General features: G+C 27.8%; 6 protein-coding genes across 8 annotated transcripts in view; 2 read left to right on the top strand and 4 right to left on the bottom strand.

Annotated features, from left to right (window-relative positions):
- The window catches only part of LOC145749540 (actin, muscle), a 41,818-nt gene that overhangs the window by 11,228 nt on the left and 3,364 nt on the right, over positions 1–27,226 (top strand). The gene's annotated exons all lie outside the window — the stretch shown is intronic.
- Positions 108–6,854, bottom strand: LOC145751283 (tyrosine-protein phosphatase non-receptor type 11-like). Its single transcript, XM_082567396.1, has 15 exons — positions 6,708–6,854; positions 6,454–6,576; positions 6,038–6,232; positions 5,426–5,588; positions 4,694–4,915; positions 4,423–4,519; positions 4,166–4,245; positions 3,604–3,759; positions 3,185–3,316; positions 2,924–3,037; positions 2,653–2,761; positions 2,285–2,436; positions 1,398–1,490; positions 1,223–1,326; positions 108–925 (listed from the first exon to the last, which is right to left on the bottom strand). The coding sequence occupies exons 1-15, from the start codon at positions 6,716–6,718 to the stop codon at positions 805–807; spliced, it is 1,872 nt and encodes a 623-aa protein (XP_082423522.1). The 5' UTR covers positions 6,719–6,854; the 3' UTR covers positions 108–804.
- Positions 7,042–7,762, bottom strand: LOC145751284 (uncharacterized). Its single transcript, XM_082567397.1, has one exon. The coding sequence runs from the start codon at positions 7,719–7,721 to the stop codon at positions 7,128–7,130; it is 594 nt and encodes a 197-aa protein (XP_082423523.1). The 5' UTR covers positions 7,722–7,762; the 3' UTR covers positions 7,042–7,127.
- Positions 7,996–8,974, bottom strand: LOC145750500 (protein SYS1 homolog). Its single transcript, XM_082566551.1, has one exon. The coding sequence runs from the start codon at positions 8,884–8,886 to the stop codon at positions 8,311–8,313; it is 576 nt and encodes a 191-aa protein (XP_082422677.1). The 5' UTR covers positions 8,887–8,974; the 3' UTR covers positions 7,996–8,310.
- Positions 9,418–14,971, top strand: LOC145749538 (glutamate-rich protein 6-like). The gene is made up of 16 exons (XM_082565328.1): positions 9,418–9,651; positions 9,803–9,909; positions 10,011–10,065; positions 10,154–10,290; positions 10,452–10,650; positions 10,793–10,874; positions 11,061–11,201; positions 11,376–11,546; positions 11,690–11,795; positions 11,947–12,101; positions 12,370–12,531; positions 12,835–12,959; positions 13,277–13,469; positions 13,546–13,622; positions 13,814–14,012; positions 14,308–14,971. The coding sequence occupies exons 1-16, from the start codon at positions 9,512–9,514 to the stop codon at positions 14,398–14,400; spliced, it is 2,142 nt and encodes a 713-aa protein (XP_082421454.1). The 5' UTR covers positions 9,418–9,511; the 3' UTR covers positions 14,401–14,971.
- On the bottom strand, positions 14,638–27,193 carry LOC145749537 (conserved oligomeric Golgi complex subunit 3-like). 3 transcript variants are annotated; one of them, XM_082565325.1, is made up of 21 exons: positions 27,029–27,193; positions 26,728–26,868; positions 26,356–26,517; positions 26,041–26,181; positions 25,827–25,919; positions 25,527–25,655; positions 25,015–25,169; positions 24,772–24,883; positions 24,432–24,538; positions 24,152–24,291; positions 23,804–23,964; positions 23,569–23,674; positions 23,153–23,283; positions 22,913–23,038; positions 22,597–22,714; positions 22,219–22,363; positions 20,945–21,026; positions 20,425–20,503; positions 20,105–20,232; positions 19,052–19,150; positions 14,638–15,087 (listed from the first exon to the last, which is right to left on the bottom strand). In XM_082565325.1, exons 1-21 carry the CDS (start codon positions 27,176–27,178, stop codon positions 15,052–15,054), a joined length of 2,541 nt encoding a protein of 846 aa, XP_082421451.1. In that variant the 5' UTR covers positions 27,179–27,193; the 3' UTR covers positions 14,638–15,051. The 3 variants fall into 3 exon arrangements, with proteins under 3 accessions (XP_082421451.1, XP_082421453.1, XP_082421452.1); XM_082565326.1 differs by lacking the exon at positions 14,638–15,087 and adding an exon at positions 18,119–18,261; XM_082565327.1 differs by lacking the exons at positions 14,638–15,087; positions 20,105–20,232; positions 20,425–20,503; ... (15 more) ...; positions 26,728–26,868; positions 27,029–27,193 and adding exons at positions 15,168–15,776; positions 15,941–16,066; positions 16,306–16,808; ... (1 more) ...; positions 17,218–17,427; positions 17,633–18,261 and having other exon boundaries at positions 19,052–19,144.

Raw genomic sequence — 27,226 nt, forward strand, 5'->3', positions numbered from 1 at the left:
TAATAATAAACAATTCAAAGCTTAAAAAAAACAGACACAGCAAAGCAAATTTATAAAAATTTCATTTTTAATTTGTAAGTTAAATATATTTTGCCGTATATAATTAACACAAGGACTTGTTAAAAGTAATACTTGAAGCTTTTGTTGTAAAGATTAAGATTTTAATAAAAAAAAAATTAAATAAAATTATTTCAAATAGGATGTAAAGGATTGAGAGAAGGCACCACTAATATAAATAGCTTGGTAACATAATTATAATTAAAACAAATACAAATTATTTTACCAAAAATATACTAAAAAAAACATCATTTAGATAAAAAAAAAAGTTTACAAATTATTCGTTTGTAAATTGTGTTAAAAATAAAACATAGCGCAAAAAACATAAATTTGCATTAAATAATTAATTCAAAAGCAAAAAAAATAAGCAATTTCAGCGGTATACTGTTTGTTAATAAATACATTTTACTTACTTTTTAGTTTAATTTGGTAAAGTACCATATATTGTGTTTAATGATAATACTAGCATTAAGTAAATAAAGGCAGTATAATACAATTATTATATTTATTCAACTTAAAAAATGCAGATAATAAACTTATTTATAGGAACTTATACCATAGCTTACAAAAAAAAATATTTATAGTTTATATATAATTTAAATCATTTTTATATATGGTGTGGACATGTTTTGTCATTTTTGAAGCGATGTATTTTTTTACTATACCAAATTATTTTGAAAAGCAAGACCAAATTAAATTTCTTCGGTTTACGATAGCACAAAATAATAACTTTCTAAGTAAGTGCTTTTATCTTCTAGGAGCCATCTGCGGGGTATGTGGTGTACTTCTGTTATTGTAAATATTGTTTGTGTTTTCGTAGATGGCTCGATGGCTTGGTAGACTAAGTGGAGTACTGGGCTGACTGGGTCTAAAATATTTACAAAATTAATATAAAATTGCAAGGTTAGGTAATTGTAAGTATTAACAAATTTATTGTGAAAAATTGTAAATAGATCCCCAATAATTTTAAGATATATGTAAAGGTTAATAAAGTTAATTTGACAATGACCTAAAAGTTAATTCGACAATGACTTTTTTGTGACGATTTTATTGCGACTAAAACAAAATTACAAATGCAATGCTATTTAAAAAGTAAAAGATTTAGCAATATATTATTTAACATTAGCTGGGGTATTAATATTTCATTATCTTATATAATACTTACATGGAATTGTTTCTTATCCCACCTGAAGTGGGGGTGGGTGGAATAGGGGGTTGTAAAATCATTCCACCAGGTGAAGATGGAATGGCATTAAAAGGAGAACGTGCCTGGAATGTAAAAAATAAGTTTAAAAACAAAAAAACAATTGTTTAAAATATTTTTTTTTAATATTTTTTACATTTTGTAAAGCTGCAATGATAGATGGATCTCCTGCAGCTGCTTCTGTAGATTGTCTTGTGTTTATATATTCCCTTCCTTTTCCTCTGTTCATCTACAAATATATTAACTCACATCAATATTGTTATTAAGATCATTTTGTAACATCCCAAAAATGAAATAGTGAAGTAAACTACTGTATGGTAGATATTGATAACACATTAATGAACACAATTTAAAAAAGGCATAGTAGTTATTTTCAATTTCTTAACTTTTATAAAGTAATTGCATTTAAAATAGCCCAGGTATTAATCCCATGGCTTATACTGGTAGTAAGTAAAGATTAATCAAGGTTGAGTTACAGACAGGAAGCATGGAATAGTGGAAATACTTAACGTCATTTAAACTGTGCTTAGCTCTTTATTACGAGAACACATAAAAGTTGTATAACACGTATAAGTTGCTTTATGAACTTAATAAAGGTCACAATGAAATATAAAAAACAAAGAATCACACATAGTAACGAAAATTAAGGTTTTTAAAATTGTAAATAAAAATTTACAGGTAATTGGCAGCGTGGTTTGTTAGTTAAAAGGTTCGGTTTACCACATGTGGAACTGTGTTCAACCCCCCCTGCCACAATTTTATTGCATTCTTAAATGAAGCACTTTAATTAGTATAAACTTCTGATAAGCCAAAAACGAACAAAAAGGTTAATTTTTAAACAATATGTTTAACAATATCCAAAAAGGGCTAGAAACTGAGTGATCTTAAATTTTGGCTGTAGGGACATTTATTTCATATTGTGGATAAGTATACACAAAAAAAAATAAAAACTAGTAACCAACCTAATAATTGCCTTATACTCAAGCTATTATAAATAAAAGTGACAGTACACCATTTTCCTACCTGTTCTGCTTCCATTCTTTTAGTTAAAGTTTCGATATGTTGCTTTACAGCCTGATAAACAAATTGATATTGAGCTTCAGTCTGAACCATTCCTGACCTCTGACTTCGAACCATTTGGATCGTTCTTTGGATGTCTATTTCACAATCCAAACCTAAAATTATATAAAAACCAAATTTTTCGTGGGAAGAAAACAAAAATGGCCCCTTACAATAAATTACATGTTAGTGATATAAAATAAAAAAGGTATTTAAAAACAAACCCCAAAAATAATTAAATTTTTTTGAAATATTTCATTCACTTAAAATTTAGTTTTTTTTTAATTTATTTTTTTGTGTAACTCTAATCTTAAAATAACAAAACTTTTTACCTTGTTGTCTTATAATGTCCAGTATAATATCAATAACAATAAAAGTTCCAGATCTACCAATACCTGCACTACAATGCACCACAACAGGACCATCACAAGATAAATTCCTCTAAAAAATTGAACAAATTTGTGTTAAAATTAAACAAATCCCTAAAAAGTATAAAAACCAAATCAAAATAGCTAGGTAAATCAAGACACAAGAAACCATATTGAACTAACCAAACTAAAAAATATTACAAACCAATATTACAAATTATTTAATATAACTTACATAACGTTCGTTAATATCATGAAGAAAGTTTAGAACACCCCCCGGATCACTTGGAACTCCATGATCTGGCCAAACTTTAAAGTGGTAGTGAAATAAATGGCGAGGATTTTTGGGCTGTAAAAATAATTTTATGATTTTTATCAATTATTGTTTTTTTTATGTTTAGAATGTAACAACGACATTTCAACAATAAGATGAAAAATGAAACATAAATTTTTTTTGATTGAGGCAAAAAAAAAAAACAAGGCATTTTTTACTTACATCATTTTTATGAGATAACTTAAATTCTCTTAAAGTGTAATCAAGAAAATCTGTTTCATTTGCATTAAAAATGACACAATTTCCATGTTCTTTCTTTTCACCCTTTGGAGGCCAATATCGAATACATTTGTTCTAAATAATAAAAAATCAAAATTTTTGAGTTGAAAAAAGTAATTAAATCGATATTATGCCATATGTTGCTCATAAAATATTTTTTAAAGCAAGCAAATTTAAAATGCATAGGAGTTGGTAGCATATGCATTAATAACCATATTTAGATATAATTTTTCATTTTAGCCTATTAAATATACTTAAAATACAGTATATATAACCTACAAACCAACTACAAACTATTAAACATTAAAATTAGAATTCTGTATCCTTTTTTTTATTTTAGAAAAAGTAAAAATTGTGCCTACCCTTCCCCTTTCTACTTCTTTTGTTGTCATGACGATAATTTGAGATTTTTCTTGATAGACCATGTTCCAAAAATCATCAACTGTGTTAACCAAACAACCTTGTGTAGAAACATAAGTTTTACTCGTCCACATTCCACCCAACTCTTCAATATCAGGCTGTACAAACAAATTAATATTAAGAAAAAGAATAAAATTTAGAATAAAGATTTTCTATTGGGTAATTTTTTTAATTAATTTTAAAAAAAATTGTAATTTCTCGACTTAAAAAAATGTTATTCTTCTTAATCATTTTTTTTGCAACAAAAATAATTTTTTTAAATTTTTTTATCTATTTAATTAAAAACAGTAAGATTGGTAAGAAGAATAACTCGGCAAACAAGTAGGAAAACAACTATTATCCTTTTTATTAAAAACCAATGCTCTTTACATTTAAGTTCAAATAAAATATTTCATAAAAATAATCATGTACCAAATTAATGATAACAAGTAACAAATGTATTTTAAAACCATTGGGCACTTATGTAAAATAGCAAAAAATAGTATTTTAAACTAAATTACTTACTTTAATATAATTAGCGTTTATATAATCTGAACCTGGAACCTTAGAATCAACATCTTGTAATATAACTCTTGTGTGATCAACTAAAAATTATATATATACATTCACTTTTTATTTCAAAATAGCAAATATGTTTATCAGCACACTAATTTTGCATATCAGATATAATCATGTATTTCAGATTAAGGTATATTAAATGCCAATTAAATAGTCTATACAGTTTTGTAAGTTTAAAATTTTAAATGCTTAATTTAACCTACATGGTAAGATATTTTTGTATCTGTTTTTTGATTTGTTTTCAGGTTTTGCACCTTCCTTTCTACTAAATAAATGTTTGCATTCTTGTTGTTGTAAAGTCTATACAAAAAAAAATAAGATTAAAATTGATATCCTACTAATAAAATAAAAAAATGAAACCACAAAAAGTTTATATATATACCCAAGTAAAAAAGACATTAGTTAAAATTTAAAATTAAAAAATTAAAAACAAAAATTTTTAATTAAAAATTTAAAAATTGAGTCAAAAATTACTTCAAATTCTTCCCAGAACCCAGCCTTGCTGGCATCTAATTGTTGTAATTCCTTTACCCTAACATCGATTAATGCTGCATTGATTTTTGTGGCATTGTAAGGTTGTTTAAGATAGACCACACTACCAGTTTGTTCCACCATGGCATTATGTTTGTAGTGTTCAATTAGTTCACTGAGAGAGTCAAATCTTTGCCCGCCCCCGATATCAAATTTGTCATTATCCTAGATTAAAACATACAAAAATGGTAAAATTTTTAATAAAAATTGTAAATAATTCAACAGAATATTACATTTGTATATAAGAAATCAAACATAAAATTATATTTTTAAACATACTATTTAATATCTAATAGGAAATGTTGGCCAAAAATTTTTGAACATGCTCAGCCATTTGTTAATTATCCTGTCAATTATAGGGCTTGGCAAAACTAATTACAGCTAACAGCTCAGTCCGCAAAAAATATGAAAAAAAACAAAAAACAGCAATATAAATCTTAAAATTTTTAGACAGTAGGATTTTTAATGTCCTAAAACCTAGACATTTCTTATAGACACACTTGAAATTTAAATCTTAACAAGGTAACAGCTTAGCACACGAAAAATATTAAAAAAACATAGCAATATCAATCTTAAAATTTTTAGACAGTAGGAGTTTTGATATCCTAAAATCTAGACATTTCTTATAGACATACTTAAAATTTAAATCTTAACAAAAATAAATGAAAAACTTACGCTGTGACTGATCATGATGTGAATAATTTTGTCGTCACATCGGACCGAAAGCACAAACGCTCCCGGTTGGCTTAAACTTTGTCGAACTAAAAAACTTCCATTTTTCCCCTTTTCCATCAACAAATTCTCTGCTTGCTTACCTGAAGTATGACCATGAAACCACCTGGAAATAAAAAGAAATCTTTAAAAATAATAGAAATTATGTTATTTGAGCTCATATGTAAATAGTAATAATTTGCACTTACTTTTTTTTGTTATTTTAAAAAGTTTAAAAAAACAAAAAATTTTATTTTAACAAAATTTAAACACATTTATAAATTTTTTTAGCATGCGCTGTTAAGACTGACACTGTAATTACTGGGTTGTGGTAATAACTACTTAAATAAAATGGTATTACATGATTGACATTTTATAACAGGTAGACATTATTTAACATTAACACCAGCAATTATAAAAGAAATTTATATAATATTAATTCGAAAATTCATCAAAAAAAGACTGTATGTATAAAAAATAAGGTAGCCTATATATATACAGTTAAATCTATAGAGTTTAGAAAAAAAGCCTATACAAAAAAACTGTAAAAAAAAAAAAAAAATTGTAAATTGTCACCTTTCTGAAGTGGCATCAGCACAGTTAAGAGGGTATTTTAACTCGATAATTTCCCCGCTGACTTCTCTTAACTGACCCAGTTTCTCAGTGTAAAACTGAACAAGCTCAGCGAGGGTTGCAAATTTTTCACCACCGTATAAATCATAAAAATCTCCTGTACTTTGGATCTTTATATGTGTTACATCATCCCCTCTCCTGTTTATGTTAATAAATTTATCAGGACAAATCAGAAAAAAAATTTATTTTTTTAATTTTTGACATAATTTATAAAGTGCTAATTAAAAAAAAAATTATTATTTTTGATGTTAAATTTAAAAAAAAGCTTTTAAGTAAAAATATTTTTTTTGATTATCAACATTTTAAAATTACATTTAATTTAAATATTACAAGTGGAACGGTAAAAAAAATTAACCCACCTTACAGATAAGGTGAAATACCCGGGGTTACTTTTACTGGGTCTTGCTAGAAAACTTCCCGGCACCCCCCTTTCTTTTAACAATTTTTCTGCATCAGCCCCATTTATGTTGGGGTGAAACCACCTAAAATATAAACATTAATTTTTTTAACATTTAGTAATAAATTTATGAATTAAAAAATTTTTGAACATTACAAAATCTCTATATAAAAAAAAATTGAAAAAATAATAATAATTTTGTAATAGTATAGTTACCTTCGTGACATTAAAGATGTTACAAGAAAAATTAACAAACAACAACCTTTAAAAAAGTATAAAAAATATATAATATTTATAAATATAGGTGACTTTTGTTTAATAACATTTTGCAAAAAAATTAAAAAACAGTGCAACAAAATTTAGACATAAATATGAACAAACTAGACATAATTAAGCTTTATTTTGCAAGCACAGTAAAAAACGTAAAATTGATTGTTGCAAAAATAACCACAACAAACAGTAAACCTTACCATTACAAAAGACGTTACTACTAAACATTAACTAATATATGTTATACAATTTAGTTTATGATTACCAATGCATTTCATACAACATTTATAGGCCTATTCAATAGCACCAAATTTTATTCACCATAAGCTTAGTAAATTTAAATTCAAGTATAGATAAGAAATAGTGTTAATTTGCTGATATTTGTTGCTTAACTTGCAAGTAATTTCTTCTACTATCGATAGCCTGCTGCACCCATAATAATTCCATTGTAATATCCCTTCTTTTATCTAACAAAGACTTTATAATATCTTCCTTGTTTACAGAGGTATTGGTATGAGAAAGCTCATCCGCTTTTAAGGACAAATTATTAGAATCAATTGATGTATGTTCATTTGTTTCCAAAGATGTATCTGTATTATTTACAGTGACATTAATAACGTCCACATCTTTATTTTCAAGCTTTGCAGTAGAGTGTAACAGCTCTGTATTTCCACTATTTGAACTTGAATCATTCTCAAAATCATCAGAATATGTGACTTCCAACACACTAACATCCTTTAGTGGAGCGTGAAATATGCTTTGGTTGGTCAATAACAATGGCCTGCGTAACACTGAGTATTTTGAACTTTTTGGTAAAAAAATGTTCTTGATTTTATAATTTTTGTCATCAATTTCATTTAAAACATCAGTATACCATTCCAGAGTTAGCAATAATTCTTTTCTAGTTTTTTGTCCTCTCCATATTTTTTGTAAACAGATGGCAGCTTGATTATAATCCATTTTGTTTTACAGCTTTTATTTAACATTAAAAACCTAAAATGATTTCTAAAAATATTTTATTTCCAAGATTTAAATTTCCAAAATAAAAAAAATTTAGTTTTTATAATACATTTTTTAAAAAGAAAATGGGCCTAATTCAGAAATTTAGATTTAAATTATATTTGGCACGTTTTTATATTAAATTTTTAAGAAGTTAAAAAATCAATAAAAAGTTAGGCCTATTTAAAAAAAATTTTTTTCTAAATACATATGCAAAGTACCATGCCTACATTCACTAAAATATAAATAAAATTTTAACACAATTACACATAAGGTAATAATGCAATAAAGTAACACAGTGTCATTATTATATTAAAATTTGAATTTAAATATGTAAAAACGAAGTTCGTTGAACTTTTAACAACTATCCAACTTTAAAATTTAATATTAAATATTTTTCTTTAACTTTTTGGAAACCAAAAACACATCATGTTTAAACAAAAATTGTAGAAACATTTATATACATATTTATAGATAAATAATGAATCCATTTGTATAAAATACAAAACAAGTATATATAAATAATTAAAATAATAAAATAATTGCTGTTTTATACATCTGCTTTTGCCCCAACTAAGGGAATATCTTTCATGTCAGTTTTAAAACACAAGTATTCGCCAATAGAAACCATTAAGACAATACAAACTATTTGCACTAACCACCATGCTACCTGGGTTGGAAAATATCCAGAGTAAATCCAACATAAAATTAAATGAAACATGTGTAGGGTACAACTAAAGTCAAGGCATTGTTTTGCTCTTTGTACTATGTACCATAATGCCAATGCGCCCATAATAGAGTTTAAAAGATGGGCAATCATAACTAATTGATTATCGGGTCCATAGAATTGCACTAATTCCCACTCAAAAAAGTATTTTATTGCTGGGTTATAACTTCGCAGTGATAATAAAAATGTCATAATAAGTCCAAGTGTGGTGTAATAAACACATTGCATTGTTATAATTTGGGAGATAATCAACGGCGGATCCCATACGTAGCTTCGAAAACGTCCCGTAAAATTCGATGGCGCATTTGTGCTGAGTTTTTGATATTGAACAACTGAAGGAAAAGTTCTACCGATTACTCCTGTTATGTTTCCCCATAACTTCTGTGCTGGGCCCATCATCGAGCCAAATTTATGCTAAATTAATAAAAAAAACTTTTGTCTGTCAGTTTGTCAGTTTGTTGTTGTACTTAGCCTAAGTAAAGTTACAGTCACAGTCACGCAGTTTTGAAATTAACTAGTGTTTATAATGACGTCATGTGCTTACACAAATCGCCACTTGATGGCCTTCAATATATCCCTTTATTTTTTATAAAATATAATTTTTCTAAATCTAATTTTTGCAACATTTTTTTTTAGTTTATATTTTACAGTTAAAAGTTTTTAAAATATGTTTTATTTTTTGTAGTTGCAGGTAAAATTGCGTAACTTTATCTATTAATGTATTATTAAAGTTTTACATTTTCAATATATCAAAAAATCTCACTATATAAAGTAATTTAAAACTATTTAAATTATATTAAAAAACAAATTTATATAGGTTTTTAAATCTTAACCCCATTACCAAACGAACAAGGTTTTTCGGCATGTGGCGCTGTAATTGATAAACATTTCTCTATGGCAACCAGCTACGCGCGAAGGTGGGTTGTGCACTTTCACCGCAACTAAAAGTAGCAAGAATATTGCCTGGCCTATCAATGGTTCTGTAGTGAGTAATACGCCAATGCCAAACGTTTAGGCATTAAAGATGGAAGAGCAAAGCACACTGGAAAGTGAAATAACTGAAGAAATTAACCCAGAACTTTCTGCACAACCCCAAACCTTATCTAATATCGAAAGTGAGCGCACCAATTCTTTAGAAAATAACCCAGACGAAAAAATTGAAAAGTAAGAGACGAGAGTTATTTACAATCTTAACCTTTAGTTTAAACGTTTTTTTAGTTTTTAACATCTTGAATATTTTTTATCAAATGATAATTCAAGTCTTAAGGGAAAAAAAGCATTAATGGTCACACTATATTTATATTTTAATATTTAGAGCAAAGCCACGTGTTCCATCTGCATTGACCGTTGAAAACTTGAAAAATCATGATGAAAAAACAGAACCATTGAATGTTGCGGAACTTATGAACAAAACTGCTCCTGGTATGCTTTCTAGACCATTTAAACTACTACTTTTAAAACTTTATTGTGTGAGAAAAATTTAAAGAAAAACAAACTGTGGACTCTAACTTTTTTATTTTTAGATTCAACTGAACAGTCACAAAACACAACAGAAGAAGCACTTCATTTTCCTATCATGTAAGTAGGGTTATATTATTGAAAATTGGCACTTTGTTATGAAATTTTAGCAATAACACAAATAAATCAATTGCCAAAATATTTATAGTTCAAACAAAAGTCCAGCTGTTAAAGAGGTAACCAAAGGTTTAAAATTTACTGGGGAAGAATATATTGCAATTTCAATCGATGTTCAAACTGATGAAAGTTGGCTTAACCAAATTCTATTGGAACGAAAACCTGAAGGTAAGTAGTTTATAAGTGTAGATGATACACAATTTGAAATGGTCCCGTTATGAACTTTAAGATTTTACATTTTTAGCAATTTTGAATTTTAGCCTTTTGAACTAAATTTGGGACCTGTGTTGTGTTTTTATTTTCAAAAATTATTATTTACTTTTTTTTAGATCAAGCATTATTAAGGATAAGTCCAAGTAAGACATACAATGCTGTAGCCGCCACCGATGATGCAAAAAGTAGTTCAAATAAATCCTCGAACAAGCGAAAAAAGAAGCATATTACATCTGATTTGTCAACTTCTGATTTTTTGGACTCAACTAGCGCTGAGGAGGAAATTAGATCAGCAAAATTTAAACAAGAATTTAAGTGAGATATATTTAAATTAAGTTTTTATTTTTATGTTGGGGTGAAAAAGTTTTATCACTAACAACACTGTTACCTAAATAATTTATAATTTAAATATTTTTTTGAAGTTTACATAACTTGAAAATTTTCTCTAATTTTTTAGGAAAAGTCCTTCATTAAAGACCCCTGGCCAAAGCTTAACATCTACTCAATCCGAAACTGATGAAGACAATCCAATAACACAGGTTAAAATATTGATCAAACTAATAATTATTTACTTGTCAAGTTACTTTATGTATGTTATAGTTACTTCTTTGATATAACAAGCACTAAGCCCCACCCAAATATAAAATATGATGAAACAATGCCATAAAGTAAATAACATTCAAGTTGGTTTGATTTAGTTAATAAAACCAATTTATTTGCTTTAGGTTCATTTCACAGAGTCCGAATTTGGCGAATCTGAAATAGACACAAACTCAACAAACACAATATCAAGTGTTGGACCACCTTATATATTACAATATAAGGCTGAATCAAAGGCACCAATTATTGACTATGATAATATAAAGGTATAGAATGTATATTAATAAAAATATTATATCATTTAAATACAATTTTTAAATGACATTGAGAACAATAAATTTGTTTTAAAACTACCTAATCCTACTGTTTTTCAATCTTTTTTTATTTATATAAATGTTTTTAAATTTCAAAAAAAAAAAAAATATTTTTTTCAAACCAAGGATTCAATTCCTTCTGATCTTAACTGGGAAGACCTGAGTCCAGAGGACAAAGAGTACTATGAAAAGTTGATCAAGGAGACTGAGATATTAAGGAAGGAGAGGTATGAGGAAGCAAGTTTGCATGAGAAGAAGATCGACATTGAACCTCATGCTGCATTCGGAACACAACAAGTACTAATTTTAAAATAAAAGTTTAAAAAACGAGTTTTACAATTTAACAAAAAATAAATGCTGGAAAAACAGAAATGCTATTTTTAGTTAAAAAAAACGTCAAAAAAACCTTGTATTTATTATTCCTTACCTTTTTTATTTAGGATAGAAAAATGGCAAAAGAGAGAGATGCTGAGAGATTAAAAGCAAGAGAAGTAGAAAGACAAAAACACAACACAGTTACAACCAATCAGACTAACTTCTATGCATGTATGTTTTAATGCTTTTTAACAAATTTAAACATTTTGTAATGTCTAAAAAAGTTAGTATCTGATATATTAGTAACTTATTTAATACTTAAAAAACTAAGTTAAATTTAAAAAAAATTAAAAATTTTTTTTAATTTTTAATCTATTTTTAGTTGCCCGACAACTTAAAACTGTTAATTATTCGTTATCCTCGGAGAAGTGTATGGATGAAGGGTGGACGATTAGACCCAAGACTCCACCACCTCCCGCTGAACCTGCTAAAGAATTTTTTGTGCAGGAATCAGGAACAGATATCGTCAGTGCTAAGGTAAATTTTTAAACTTGTTCTGTTAAAAAAACTAAAAATTCATAACAAATAAGGGGTTTTTAAATTATATCTAAAATTAATATGGCAACAATGGAAATTAAACTCTTGACCTTAGGTCTTGGTGCAACCTAATGCTTAGTTTTCTCATTAGAAAATTATTTTATAGTCTACATTTGTCTATAGTTGAATGTGCCTTAAACAAATTAAAAATTTACTATTTTCAATATATATTTCTTATAACATATTGTGTAACTTGTCTGTTTAACAGAGATATCACCAAACTTTTGTGGAGAAATTTTATGACAATGGACAATTGTTTCTTGCTGTGTTCTCCGATGGAACAGGAAGTGTTTGGTATTCTTCTGGAAATCTCGCCATCTCCATTATAGCTGCTGAAAAGCCTGGAAAACTGATATTTATAATCCAAGAGGTAAAATAATGTGCTTAATTTTTGTAATAGCAAAATGTGAGATAGTTTGATTAAAATAAATATATATATCCTCCATGTGGTAAGGTTTACTTCATGACCTAAACATAGAATAACATCTATTATCCCGACCCAGTTTTAAGTTGCCTTTGGCAGTTTGGTATTTTATAGATTATAACTGCCCAATAATTATACTGCTGATTAAGAGTTGGCTCAGCAGAAGTTCCTACTGGTTATAGCACATTACCCCAGGGGGCCTACAGCATGAGAGCAGAGCAGGTTTCTTACAAAGTATTAAATTTTAAGGACAAGGAGAATGTCGAAATGCCAAGTATTCAAGCAGTGTTTGAACCAAATGGAAATTGTATTTGTTATTATCCAAGTGGAAGTATTAGAGTAATTCTTTCTCCTTTTGGTGGAGAATACCTTAGGTAAGGTTTTAAAATAGTAAATTTTTTTTTATATTACAATCTATTTGTTGCTATAATTTATGGCTACCTGTAAAGTTATACCAAAGACAACTTGACCCAATGACAATTCATCCCATAAGGAAAAATTTTATTAAAAAAACGAACAAAAATATTGTGCTATTGGGTTGGTTATTTCAGGACATAGTTGCCGTTGGATTTAGTTGCCGTTGGATTTAGTTGCCTTCGCGTTAAATTGACCTGAAGCCATCACAATTTCTTGCATTTAACTGAACGAGTAAATTAAAGTCATAAATAATTTATTTTATTTCGACTTGTAGTCCCTTTGGAGAAAGGTTAAAAAAGTGGAAATGGAAAGATGAAGAGACCCATGTACATGCCCCACCATTTCAACCAATCACATTTGGTTTAAGCAGACAAGTAGGAATTCGCATTATCGCACAGGAGTTTATCTACTTAACCTTCAGTGATGGGAAAAAAAGTGCCAGGTTTAATGTTGGAACTCTACTTAGAGTGAGTTTAAAAATATTCATAAAAGGGTACGAGTTATAAAAAGTCAAATATAATAATTTATTTTTCTACTTTTTAGTTGAAACAGGCCTTACCCAAAATGGATACAATTGATATGGACACTTTGGTTTTACATGAAAAAGTTGCTTACCTACAGTAGGTTGCTTTTAACAAATTCTTTAATGAGTTTATATTATAACTTAAAGTTGTAAAGGGCCTCTTGTATAGAACCATAATTTTAATACATGTTATAGCACAACATTTAGAGGCCTATACTCTTTTATAAATTAATAAATATACAATCTTAATAATAATCTTGATTACTGTTCATCTTATAATAATTTTAGATCACTTATGGAGAGGATTCACCACACTTTTAAATTCCCCAATTCGCCAAGACTCGAAAAATTGAGATTATCAAATCACCTGACCTCGAAAATACAGAGAACTGCTCAGATCAGGGAAAGAGTAAACTCAGTGACAAAACTTCCGGCCATCGAGAATAAAATGCACAAACTGATGACAAAATCATCTCAAAAGATAAAAGTAAAGCATTGTTTATTTAATCACATAAAAAAGGACTTAGTCTTGAGTCTATTATTAGAATTTTGTTTATATCATATTACTTAAAGACTTTAAAGCAGTGGGGATCAAACTCAGGACCTTCTATAAAAACTAAAGTTCTTATTACTACACCAAGCCATTGGTTAACAATTAAAATCAATACAAGAAAAATAATAGTTATAGGCATAAAAATAGCTATGGACACCTGTACAATAAATAAGATAAAAAACATACACTAATGTATAACCCTGTTTTGTTAAAACATTGTTTTGAGCAGAATAAGAAAAACAGAGTAAAAAGAACAAAACTACCTACAGCATTAGAACCTATTCCGTCGAAAGACAGCACCGCCACTGTAACAGTCAACTAATACGTCCCTTTATATTTAAATAAGATAAATTTTTTAATACTATACATTCTTTACCATGTTTACCATCCATTTTTCCCTACTGTGATAGAATGATTATTGCAAACTTAATTGCTTAGCATGTTGGACTTTTTATTGCAAATAACTGCCAAGGTTTAGTTGTTTAATAGAGTTTACCACGCACTTGATATAATGCAGAAAAATAAAATTATGTTATTTTTTGTAAATTATGACACAAAAACTCTTGTATAAATAATGTATTTGCGTAAATGTAATAAAATGTATAGGAAATATATAGAAAAAAAGAATATAGCACCGTAAGTGTATTGTACATATTATGTCAATTGAGAATCATTGTTTTAGGAATAGAAATTTTTGTGGATATTTTAAATTTGTGTTAAACTAATAGTGTTCTTATTCATGAGTAAATATTTGCCAATAAACAATACCTGGAAAATAAATATGTAAACAAACACAATAAAAATCCTTCTAGTAGAAGCTATTTTAAGTAAAAATTCAGCTGACGTAATACCTCCCCTTTAGATTCTCAGGAAAAAATAATCCATAAAAATTTTTATTTGAAGTGTCATCATATTTTCTTGTCTTTAGTTAGATATTAATAAATATTGCACAAAAATATTAAATATTGCAGCTTTACTGTCGAATCACGGTGTTCATAAGTAAACCAACCTAAAAAAATAAATTAAATTAAAATATTCCAGAATTTTCTGCAATAGTAAACAAAAGTTAAATTTCAAAGTTATAAACCCTAACTTCAACCTTTTTTTTTATTTAACTTTCTGCCAACTTAACTATCAAATATTAAAAGCACAATTTTGAATTAAAAATTTTTTTATTCGAAAGGTAATAAAAAAACAAAGGTATGTAGAAAAAGTTACACAGTGTAAAAAATAAATGTTTAAAAAATATCGAAAATTGTTTTATGCAAAAAACATATAAAAAACACACATATAATTTTTGTTTTAAACATTTGAAACGACTTCGTTTATTACTTCACAAACCACAGACTGTGGACCATCATTAGAAACATAATCAGAATAACTTGAAACCCCAGATGACATTGAGTTCCTTGGCTCTTTATGCCAGCCTACTTTTGGCACAGACAACTGATTTTGAGTATTAGATGTACTAGCATTACAACGACTACCTTGTTTTAAATTTGTCACCTTGTTTTTCCTTTTTTTAATTTTGTTAACACAAAACTTGCAATTTTTGAGGCATAGAAAGCGGACATATTTTTTAAGTTCTCGGTTAGTGTATGTGTATACAATTGGATTAATTGCAGAGTTAGTGAAGCCAAGACATAATAAATAAGTGGCCACTATATTCTGCAGATGACACGCACTTCCACATATAATCTAAAAAGTAAACACAATCGCTGAATACACATTTTAGTGGCCATTAAACCAAAAAAAAATATTAATAAAAATGGCAAAAAAATTTCATTTGAACAACATTGGTTGGAAACATAAAAAAAGTAGTAAGTAAAATTTTAATAGTTAGAAAGATGTTTTTTTTTTACCTGAACTGATGAGGTGATCAAAAAAGGACTCCACATTATAAAAAAAAATCCTGTTACCATAGCAACAGTTCGTAATGCTTTTACGTCTCTGGAAATTAATTTTGACGACTTTAGGCGATTTGTAATCTATGGGGAAAGATCAATATTAGTTTTTCGAAAACCACAAAAATACAATTTCCTTAAGATTTTATTATCGTTAAAATAACTATTAAATGTGTTTATTGCCCATATTAAATGTTTTATAGTTTCAAAACCAACTACTGACATTTGTAATAAAACATCAAAGCAAACACTAAAGGTTAACTCAAAGCCACAATTTTTAGAAAAAAAAAAAAAAAAAAAAAACTTCTAAAACTTATGCTTACTTGTGTGGTAAATGAAGGCATCCTAACATGGTTTGCATAAGACTGCGTTCTTCTTAAAGCTGCTCCAGTTATTTTCTTTTTGCTTGGTCCAACAGGTGGCCTTGTTGCAACATTAACTTTATCTGAATCCAAATCATTTATTTGAACTTTAGAGTTAACAAAAACCGAGTTAGAAGCATTGGAAATAGTGCCAGGTAAATCCAATGACCGCTCGAACACACTGTCTTTATCATTGTCATCATTAGGTAAGCTAAATCGAATACCAGTTGAGCATGAAGGATTAAAACTAACAGTTCGTGAGTGATATTGGGAATCAAACTCAAGATCCTTGCTTACCCGACGACTAAATATCGCAGGCCCCGCTCTGCCCATTACCGGCGAAGTGGGGCAAGATCGGGATTGGGGAACTTGTTTTTTTAGAATATCCTTAGCTAGTCGACCCTCTGACATTCTTGGAGTGTTAGGGCAAACCATAGCAATTTGCTGTGAGTGTTTGCGAGACACTAAAAAAATAATTAATATAGTTTTGTAATTTAAAATGAGTTTTTTTTCTAACATGAAAACTTTTCTAAAATAAGAAAAAGTTTATCTTATTTATATCTTACCTTTAAATAACCTTACATGTAGATAAACCACCAATGTAACTGACGGAATAAATAATCCAAAACACATAAAAGCGACATAAGAAGGTTCGACAACGTAAAGAAACGAACATTTTATATTTGTGTCAATGTGGGGTTTACCCCAGCCCATCATTGGGGCAAACCCTAGTAATATTGAGCACACCCAAATGCAGGCAACAAGGCAAAGACTCTAAAAAAATTAATAAAAACATATTTTTTTTCAATTTTAAAATCAATTTGACCCCCTAAAAAAAGATTTTAATACTTTTGTTTTTTAAAAAAAATTTACCTTCCATAATTTCATAAACAAATCATATTTAATTGGATGCATAATTGAGATATATCGATCGATTCCAATGGTAGTCATAGTGAACACTGAAGCAGCACAAGGAGCAACTGTTACACTAAGTTGTGCTAAACATTTCTTGTGAACGTGATTTCGCTCATTTTCTTGAGTTGAATATTGTAAAGAAATATTAACAACAGATACTAGACCAACCTGTTGGAATATAATAAATATATATATGTTAAACGCACAACTTTTAACATTTTAAAACATTGTTTTGAATTTCTTTTTTTAATTTTTTTTAATTTGGTGACAGAAAATTGTAAGATTTACAAGTTTGATAACATTTAATTATATGGTTTGCGTGGTTAATGTTTTAGGTCACGTATTAATTATTTAAATAAAAACTAAAACTTACCAGTAGATCAGCGATCGCCAGGTTGAGAACAAAAACATATCCAGCACGAAATCTCATATTACTTTGCCTGCTCGCCCTTCTTATTGCAATCTTTACCAAACTAATAATCACCACCGTATTAGCAAGCAATATCACAATAATAACAATCATCAAAATGGCAGCTGATATGTTGTAGTGAATTGTCCATGGGTCTTCCATGGGTGGGGGGCAACTGCAATTCAAGGACCCATTACCAAGCGAAAAATCGGGTAAAAAATTCGACGACGTTGTATTTGTCATATTCTGCAAAGTTGATTCTGTTGTTGTATCAATATTGTAGCCTTCAACAGAACCTGATCCTTCTGCGTATATGTTTAACTCATTTTGAGCAAATACATTTTCCCTTTCATACGGAAAAATTTGGCGCCCGAATGGCAGTAAAACTTCGCGACCTCCTTTTTCATCTGTAAACAAACGAAACCGATCTCGCTTGATAACAGATTTGTAAGCGATTCCAAGTTGTTTAAGTTGGAAAGTTTGAACTTTGGCCGCTTCTTGAATTCGAATCGTGTCATTTACCGTTTCGTTTATTTTTGTGTCGCACTCACATTTTCCAGAATATATCAGACCTAGGTAACTTCCCATTTTTGCTATAACATTATACGGGTATTACAGTTCCTTTTTAAATAAAAATTGTAAATAGCAAATAAACTATTAAAGTAGCATAGCTTGAGCTGGAATATATAGTAACTGAACTGTTAACATGTTTACAAAGTTTTCTGGACTTTTTTTGACCTTATATTAACTGCTACCTAATTTTAACGACCTATTTAATTTAAAACGACCATTAACTGTTACTGTGACCTTCCCACATACATTGTGTACTCATCTGATACAAAAAATCTCAGTGTTTCGCGTGTCTGCGTTATCTGAAACAATACGAATAATGGCGTGATAAAAAAAATTAACCACAAATAAACATTTAACAAAATAGATGACCATATAGCACACAGAAGATTTTCCACTTGATTTGTTGGGGCCTTGTGTTTTTCTGTGGATTTTTCAACGATGTGTACGCAAATGCTCGCTTGTTTACTAACCGATATTTTGTGTTTATTTTAAACTTCCGATTGCCTGAACATATGGCACAGAAATCGGCTTTCGGTTTTTACCGCAAAATTAGTTTATTTTATTGCAAAAATATGCTTTAAATCATTAATCCAAATTAAAAGACTAATAACTATTAATTTTTTTCAATGAATTTACGACTTTAAGTCTAGTGTCAATAAAAATTTAAAAAAAATGATTACAAATAATTTTTTTTAAATTTTTGTGTTTTTCTAACAGTAAAAATAAAAAACTATTGAATTTTTTTAATTTTATGATCAACTTTGTTTAACTATTTTGTAATTTCAGTAACTCTTAAATTTATTTAAATACCTGATCAGAAACAGGTGCAGCAATAATAGCTTTGTCTTCGTCCGTATAATTCTCAAGTAGCAGCATGTGCAATTTTTGAAACACTTGTTGAACATTCATCTAATAAAAAAAAATTAGAGAAAAAACATTTTTATTAAAAAAAAAACAATTTTATTTAAAAAAAAAAACGTTAAACAAAACATTTTGAGCATAAGACATTTATATAAATGTTAGTATTAAATAATTCCTTTAACTTGAAATATTATGTAAATTTTCCATAAAAAACTATTAATAGTTTTTTAACAGTTTATTTTAATAACAATAAATTTAACAAGCTCGATTGGGTTACAATATCATAACTGAGTCAATAAAAATTTTATCGTTGCTTTACAAGAATTGTTTTTTTGCTGTTCCGATAAAACAATTAAACAGTAAACTGTCATTCATGAAAATTAACAGTCAGCTAGACTATGTCAACTTTAAAATGAAATGTGTGTCACGTAAAGTTAGGTTGGTTGTGTTTAAACTAGATTGGAAAATTCTAAGTTTAGCATCAAAATAAGGGACTGATATTCAAAACAATTAAGTGCTTGTGGAAGTAAATTAAATTGTTACGTAACTTTTATTTACCAATGATGTAACTGTAACTTAAATTTTGCAACTCAAGTTTTTTAACTAATCATAATATATTTAAAAACTAAAGTTTAATAAGTAGTACAAATTTAACTTAATAATAGAATAGTTAAAAATTAATTTTAATTTTTTAATCTTTTTTTTTATAAAAAAAATCGTGAAAATTTTTTTAATTATTTTCAGTAATACTTTACCAACAAATATAGTGTTATAAAAAATAAATGTTGATTTTTTAAAGTGGCAATTAGATAAAGCAAATATCATGATATTATATCGTGCCACTTTCTACAAGGTTATGTCAATTCAAACCCACACAAACCTTAGCATAGATCCTAAAATGACACAACAAAAAAAATAAAATATTGTAGAGTCAATACTCTTGAAAATGTTGAAAAAAATTGTTATTAAAATTTTGATAATAAATTTTTTTGACATTCTTACCTTGATTGGTTTAAAAAGAATATTTTCAGTTTCCTTGTTAGCGAGATACAGAGACATACTTGTTGCTGTTCTCTTTATTAGAAGCTTAAGATCTCGGTATACTTGACTGACTAATGAATGCAATACCTCTACAAAATGAAAAATTCATAAGTTTAAAAATTTTAAGGGGCAAATATAATGAGAAAGTGACTTAAAAACAAACTATTTTAAAATAAATGCCTTCACACCCAATAAAAAAATCTTTTAAACATTTTTTTTTTAATTTTTAGAATATAGATGTCCCATATTAAGAATTTTATTTTTTTACATGATATAATCACCTGGAGTTGCATAATGTTGTTGCCGTAGAGAGGATTTAACAATTCCCTCTTCTTTGCTCATGTTGACAAATTTGTTTGCCTAATTGTTTAAAAAAACATAAATTTTCAACAATTCTTATTTTGTATAACAAAAATTACAACTGTTAGGTAAATAATTTTTAAATGTGTATAAATTCGTTAAAGATAATCTGTGATATTTTTAATTAGTTATATATTATACATTATTTCATTTATTTATCAAGATTTTTAAATTCTTAGTATTTTTGTACAATTTATTACTATTTCTGCTTACAAGTTATGTAACTATTGTTAAAGATGAAAGATGCCAAGTTATAAATCAATCAGTAAATTAGAAAACTACACACTTTTAAGTCTTAAATAAATATTTAGTTACTACACATTCGGTCGAATATGTTAGCAATAAATCGAATTTAAAATTCAATTTAACAAATTTTTTGTCAGAATAACAACGACTATTTTTTTTTATATTAGAAATATTAAATGATTTATTATGTTTTACCTTTTCGAGGAACTCCGTCAGAGGACCACAGAATTGTAACGTTTGGTGCGAAATGAATTCTTCGCAAACCAATTTTAACTGCCTTCAAAAAAATCAATATAGACAATAACACTTCACCAAAAATTTGCATATTACATTTGATTAAATATTAAATAAAATTTAAAGAATTAAACCATATGTTAAAAAATTGTTTATAAAAAAATTTTACAATTGCTACAAAAATAGATATATGATTTATGATTGATTTTGAACCGTATTTTGCAGATTTAATCAAACTATATATATATATGTTATGTCATAACAAGTGTTTTCCATTTTTATTTATTAATCTTTTTTGTATGTATTTTTATCGTCGCTGTATGAAAACCAATAGTGCGACCTAAACATAAAGTAACAACAGTTACCCCGTCCCAGTCTCGAATTGCCTGTGGCTGTTTGGAATAGATTATATTTGCTCAATAATTGAGCTGCTGGTTAGGTGCTGGCTCAACAAGAGTTTATACCGTTCAGGGAACGAAATAACGGGTCGCTATTCGCTAAAAGCGAATCGTTTTTTGAAATTAGCGAATCATTTTTCACAAATATATTAGAATTAGCGAATCGACCAAAAAAGTTCAACCGACATTAAAACATTAGTGTATATTAGTGTATTGTTACGATCTATTTTTAACCGGTTACACACATTTATAATTACATCATCATAATCCTGCGTAAATGTAGGTTACTATAGGGCATTTAAAACAATAACTTTCCATGATCTCACAATGCGTATTTTCCACTCTCGCATTTTGTTTTGTTAAGTAGTTGCGCAATTTTTTATATACATAATAGTCTTGATGTCTTGTTTTTTTGTGCAAAAAATAATTAACGATTGTTTAACAATACGTTACATTTTAAAAATCCCACGCAACCCGTCAAGTGTTATTAAAAAACGAAGATCATGACTTGGACCTAACTATTGCTCTAAAAATGCGACCTCCTTTTTAGCGAATCGTTTTTTAAACTTTAATTCGTACCCTGCCGTTTATAGCACCTCACTCAGGGAAGCTACAGCATGAGATCACTGGGGATCAAACCTTTCACAACCTGAACAAAGGTTAACTTTTTTTTGTCTTCGAAATCGACTTGGGCAGTTTGTGATATTATTAAATATAACTGCCTGTTAATTAACCAACCAAATAACTTTGGCTCAGCAGAAGAAGAATTAAATCCAATTGAACAAATTGATAACAAGATTGCAGTTAAGATAAATATAAACTTTAAAAATATCTTACCTATCAACATCCTTCTTGCTGTCAATGTAAAATTCCTTGACCTCTGGCGCCCCCTGGTAAACAAACTGCAGAAGCGAATTGCTGGAATTAACCTTAAGGAGATTTGAAATTGTACTTGGTTCCCAAACAAACTTAAAAGCAGCATCTACAAGAAATAAATGTATTGCATAATTATTAATAACATAATTACTTGCTGTTTAAAAAGAAATAATATCTAGGGTACAAGCTACATAAATAAAACAAATATTATGTTTCTTAACAAATATTATGCTAGTTAAAGAATATAACCAATTTTTAACTAAAGACTATGGCTGCAAAAATTTATCAATTTAAACGCAAAATTTTAAAATCTAGAAATGTTTATAAAAAAGAAAAAACCTTTAGTGCGGCTAAAATCAAGTTGGGTTTCTCTAATAGCAAAGTCAGCTTGAAAGGGAGCGATTTGTTCTCTTAATATTAGGAGATGTTTAATCAAAAATAACTGGCCATCAATAACCTTTAGATAAAAATAGTATTAGAAAAAAAAATGCTGTAATATTTTTTTAACTTTTAATCTTTATATAACTGTTATTGCGCCAAAGTAATAAAAAATTAATTTAAAAAGTATTTGTTTATTTTTAAATTAGTTTTGAGGTTTATTTTTTTTTAATTTTGCATGCAAAATTAATTAAAAATTTTTAAGTACACTTTTTACCTTGTTTTCGGGTTTTAAATTTGCTTGTTTTTTCAGATTTCCAGTTTTAATTGAATTAGCTGCAGTAACTAAAGACTGAACACAAGCTTCCAATGCCTCTTGTGATAACCCTTGAAATATTGTTTTCTGAAAAACATTAAGTTTTGTCATTTTGTTTTCGTTTTAAATTTTACATAAAAAAAGTAATATTTTGTTTAAAAATTGTATTTCTCCAAATTCGGTCTGAAATAAAATTCTTACGTCAATGCATCGATAAAGTTTTGACAAGCAAACAAGAACCCTTCGGACTGTTGGAAACCACATTCCATGCATATCAGCCGGCGATGTCTGAAATTTTTGCGATTTTCGAGAACCACTTGAAAGAGATGGATCTATAAAAAATATTAAATAAACTTTGGGCAGAAATTTTTTTTAAATTTAAAGACTGACTTAACAGCCTTAGCAGAGAGTAACACTTGTTATCCTGACCCAGTCTCAATATCATTAAATCTAATTGCCTAAAATTACTCTGCCAAATGGTTACAAGCATAACAGGAATTTTTAACATTAACATCAATAGCTCATGCAGTAAAGCCAAACGTTCTTACCACATCAAACCAGTTTTATATATATTAAATTGATTAAAATCATTAAAAAACATTGCCTCATGTTATTACCAGTCATTGTATTATTTTTATCCCCATTTTCTTCTTCAGTAAGTTGAATCTCCGTAAAAGAACCATCAAGACTTTTATTCGTCTGTTTTAAACTCTGTGCTATTTCCTAAAATACAAAAATTAAATTAGAAAAAAATACCTTCAAAAAGTCAAACAAACTATTTAGAAATATTCACATTCATTTATTTTATTTTTAACTTTATCCAAATTTTTTTTAATTAATTTTTTAACTTACCTCCATCATTTGTAGTTTTTCAGGATATGCAACATCTCCTGGAGAAGGTTTATATCCTCTGATGTCATCCCTGATGTAGATGTTAGCTCGGAAAACCAACCTCTCTTGAACATCCTCCAACATCTGAGATGCAACAGAGTGAAAAGCTTGCAATTGTTCAGCTAAGAAAATTTAAAAAAAATTCAAAAATTAATTTTATTTATTTTTACGAACTTGAACCAAAAAATATTTAGAAAAATAATTATTAAAAGAAAAAAGATATTATACAAATTAGGAAAACTAGTTTCTTGCTCACATAATAAACAAATTAAAAAAAGAATAGCATAAGGAAAAGAGTTTATAATTTACGATTGTTTTGTACATGGTCGTCAATCATTTCGGTTTTTAGAATTGTACAAAGTTCGGCAAGAGTTTCCATGTGGGAAACATGAATTATTAAAGGTCGAAGAAGGTCGTACAAATTACCACATAACCGAAGAAGCATTTCACTTAAATTAAAAAAAAATTTTAAATAAAATTCTGTGGAAATTAAAACTATAATTTATACACATAGAAAAATAGCAATTTTGTTTTAAAAAGTTTTTTATTTAATTGGTGAAAACCAAAATTCTTGATTTTTAAAACTTACTGAAGTTTGGGAGATTGATTTGAGAAAAAATGTCCATAAAGTTGAAACTCATCTTCACAAACATGAACCATAAAAGCACAACCACTTCTCACCAGTGCACAGTGGTCCTGGGTTATATTATCAATTTATTTACATATTGAAAAAATAATAAACAATTTTAATAAAATTTAAAAAATACCAGTAGATTTTTATGTCAAGTAAATAAATTAATTTAAAAAAAGTGATGGAAACAATGCAATCAGTAGGTATTAAACCCATTACCACAGGTTGTGTTAGTATGTTGTTAAATATTTATATCCAATTTGGGATGTTTTTTTTAATTTACAAAAGTGAAACAAACCTGTTTGTTTAAGTTAACTAACTCGGTCATAGCAGAAGACACAGAAGGACTAAGAAGTAGTTCACGCTGACTGAAGTAACAATAATGTATGTCTGACAAAAGATGTCTATATCTAAATGATAAAAAAGTAACCTGTTAAAAACATAAAAGAAAAAACAATTATTAATCAACAGAACTTAGTACCTTCCCAAAGTAAATAACAAAAGCATAAAAAGTTTTTTTATAAATATGTAAAATTCTTACTCTTGATTTTTCTCTAATCTCTGCTCTATCTGCTCCATAACTCCTTTAATTTTGGGAGCATTTGTTCGAAACTTCCCATAGTAAAGTGTAAAAGCATCTTCAGTTGAATCTGAGTTGGATTTGCCTTCATTTGAAGTAGAAACCTCATTGGCTTGCTATGAAAATAAATAAATTTATTCCAAACAAACAGTAAAAATAAAATTATATACTCTACGAAACAACAGTGAAATAAATTGGATAAAACACTTGGCTTTTCTACAAAGTGGAGTTCGATTCCCACTGCTTTTTATGCCTAAAAAGGTGCTATAAATGATATAAACCCATGTCAAGCAAAAAATTAATAAAAACTTTTTGCCAAGTCAAAAATATAAGCATTAATATGCTTGTGAGCATGGTTATTAATGCTACTATGATCAAATGAGCACATAAAGAATAAATAAAAAAAAATAAAAAATTAAATTAATGGTATAAATTGTATAGTCCCCCTTGACAAAAAAAATTCATTTTGTTACCTTTCTGTTAAGAATAGATTGCGTTGTACTCTCAAGTGACTTTACAACATAAGATTTAATCATTCCCAAAGCAGAAGACAGTGATGTTTTATATTTAAGCAAATAATCAGCACTGCCTTTGTAAGAAGACTAAAAAAAATAATTAAAATTAAAAAAGTATATAAAGTTCAGCAATTGCAATAATTTAACACCAATTTTTTGTTTTGTTTTGCAAATTTAAAGTGAACTATAAAATGTTTGGTGTTAATGAACTTTGGTTTTTTATATTAATTTAGAAATCATATTGTAGCTTAAACTAACATGTGCAGTCATGTACTCTATACAGTCATCTATCGTTGATAACATAGCTTGAAATGATTCACCAGTTACCAGAAGATTAGGTGAAGATAGTTTCTAAAAAAATATAAAAATTTCAAACAAAACTTTATTACTTTTTTACATGTAGCACCTTTAAATTCTTAACAAAAAATACGATCAAAATGCATTTACTGAATATTTAAGTTTAAAAACTTACTGTTGTAATTTTATCGATTTCATTAAAATATTTTAAATTTTTGTGGATTTCTTCAGCAGTGTTAATAAGATTGGTTTGGTCTGCGAGTAAGTGTTCACAAGCTTCGTGCAATGCATTGGTTTTTGTTGATACAAAAACATACTAAAGAAATTATATTTTTATTTAAATTTTTAGGTAAATCTAACTGTTTTTGTTCAAAAGCTCATTTACTAAGTTAAAAATATTACTAAACACTTACCTAAAATTTTAAAAATGTTAAAAGAAATATTAATTTACTGAAAATAAATACAACTTTAAAAACATTAAAAGCAATACCTCTTTATCTAATACAGTTAAAGATTCCAATGCTTTATTAACATCATCAGTTATATGTTGACAATACTGCTGATATCTCTTTAATGTTTTAACTTGTTCGTGATATTCATCAGTTTCTTTCTGGGACATTTGTTCTTCTATTTTAGAATACCAAGTGTAAAACTAGAAAAAATGTTGTTTAAATATTTATATTAGTGAAAAATAAAACTACTTGGAAACATAATAAATTTTTTCATATTTTTGCTCCCAAAAATAAAACCAATCTATAAAAAATCAAAACTTTTTTAAATACAAGTTAAGTTATTAAATGCGCAAAACATAGTAAAATATAATAACAAGATTTTTGTATGAAAATTTTTGTCAAACATTTACTTGTTGGGCATTTTCAATTTTACTTCTTCCCATTCCCAACTTAGAAAATCCCTGAGCTAATATGTCCTCAGTTGATCCAGGCACCAAAGCTCCCTTTATTGCCACTTTGTGGCCAATATTTACTGGCTCTTCAAGAGGAACCTAAAATTAACAAAAATTTTTGAATGCAACACATTTTATGTAATTTGTTTGTTTAATAAATTATTGAATCAAATTTTGACATTATGTAAACATTCCTAAATCTGCATATCGCTTAATTCATGATCTTAAATTTAGTTATAGCTTATTAAACAATTTATACCTCCTTGGGAAATGGTCTGTTAGAGGCTATTGAAGCTAACTCGAGAAAACTATCCTTTTCTGGATTGCCTAATGGCGCCAGTGCCTTATCATCTAGAGTATCCCATAAGCTTAATTTTTCCAATTGGCTGATGTTGTTTGATATATCCATTGTTTATTGTTTTAAATTTTTAATACAATTATTCACAAAAGTGTAATA

Source organism: Corella eumyota, chromosome 4, assembly GCF_963082875.1.
Source record: "Corella eumyota chromosome 4, kaCorEumy4.1, whole genome shotgun sequence".
NCBI classification, from domain to species: Eukaryota; Metazoa; Chordata; class Ascidiacea; order Phlebobranchia; family Corellidae; genus Corella; species Corella eumyota.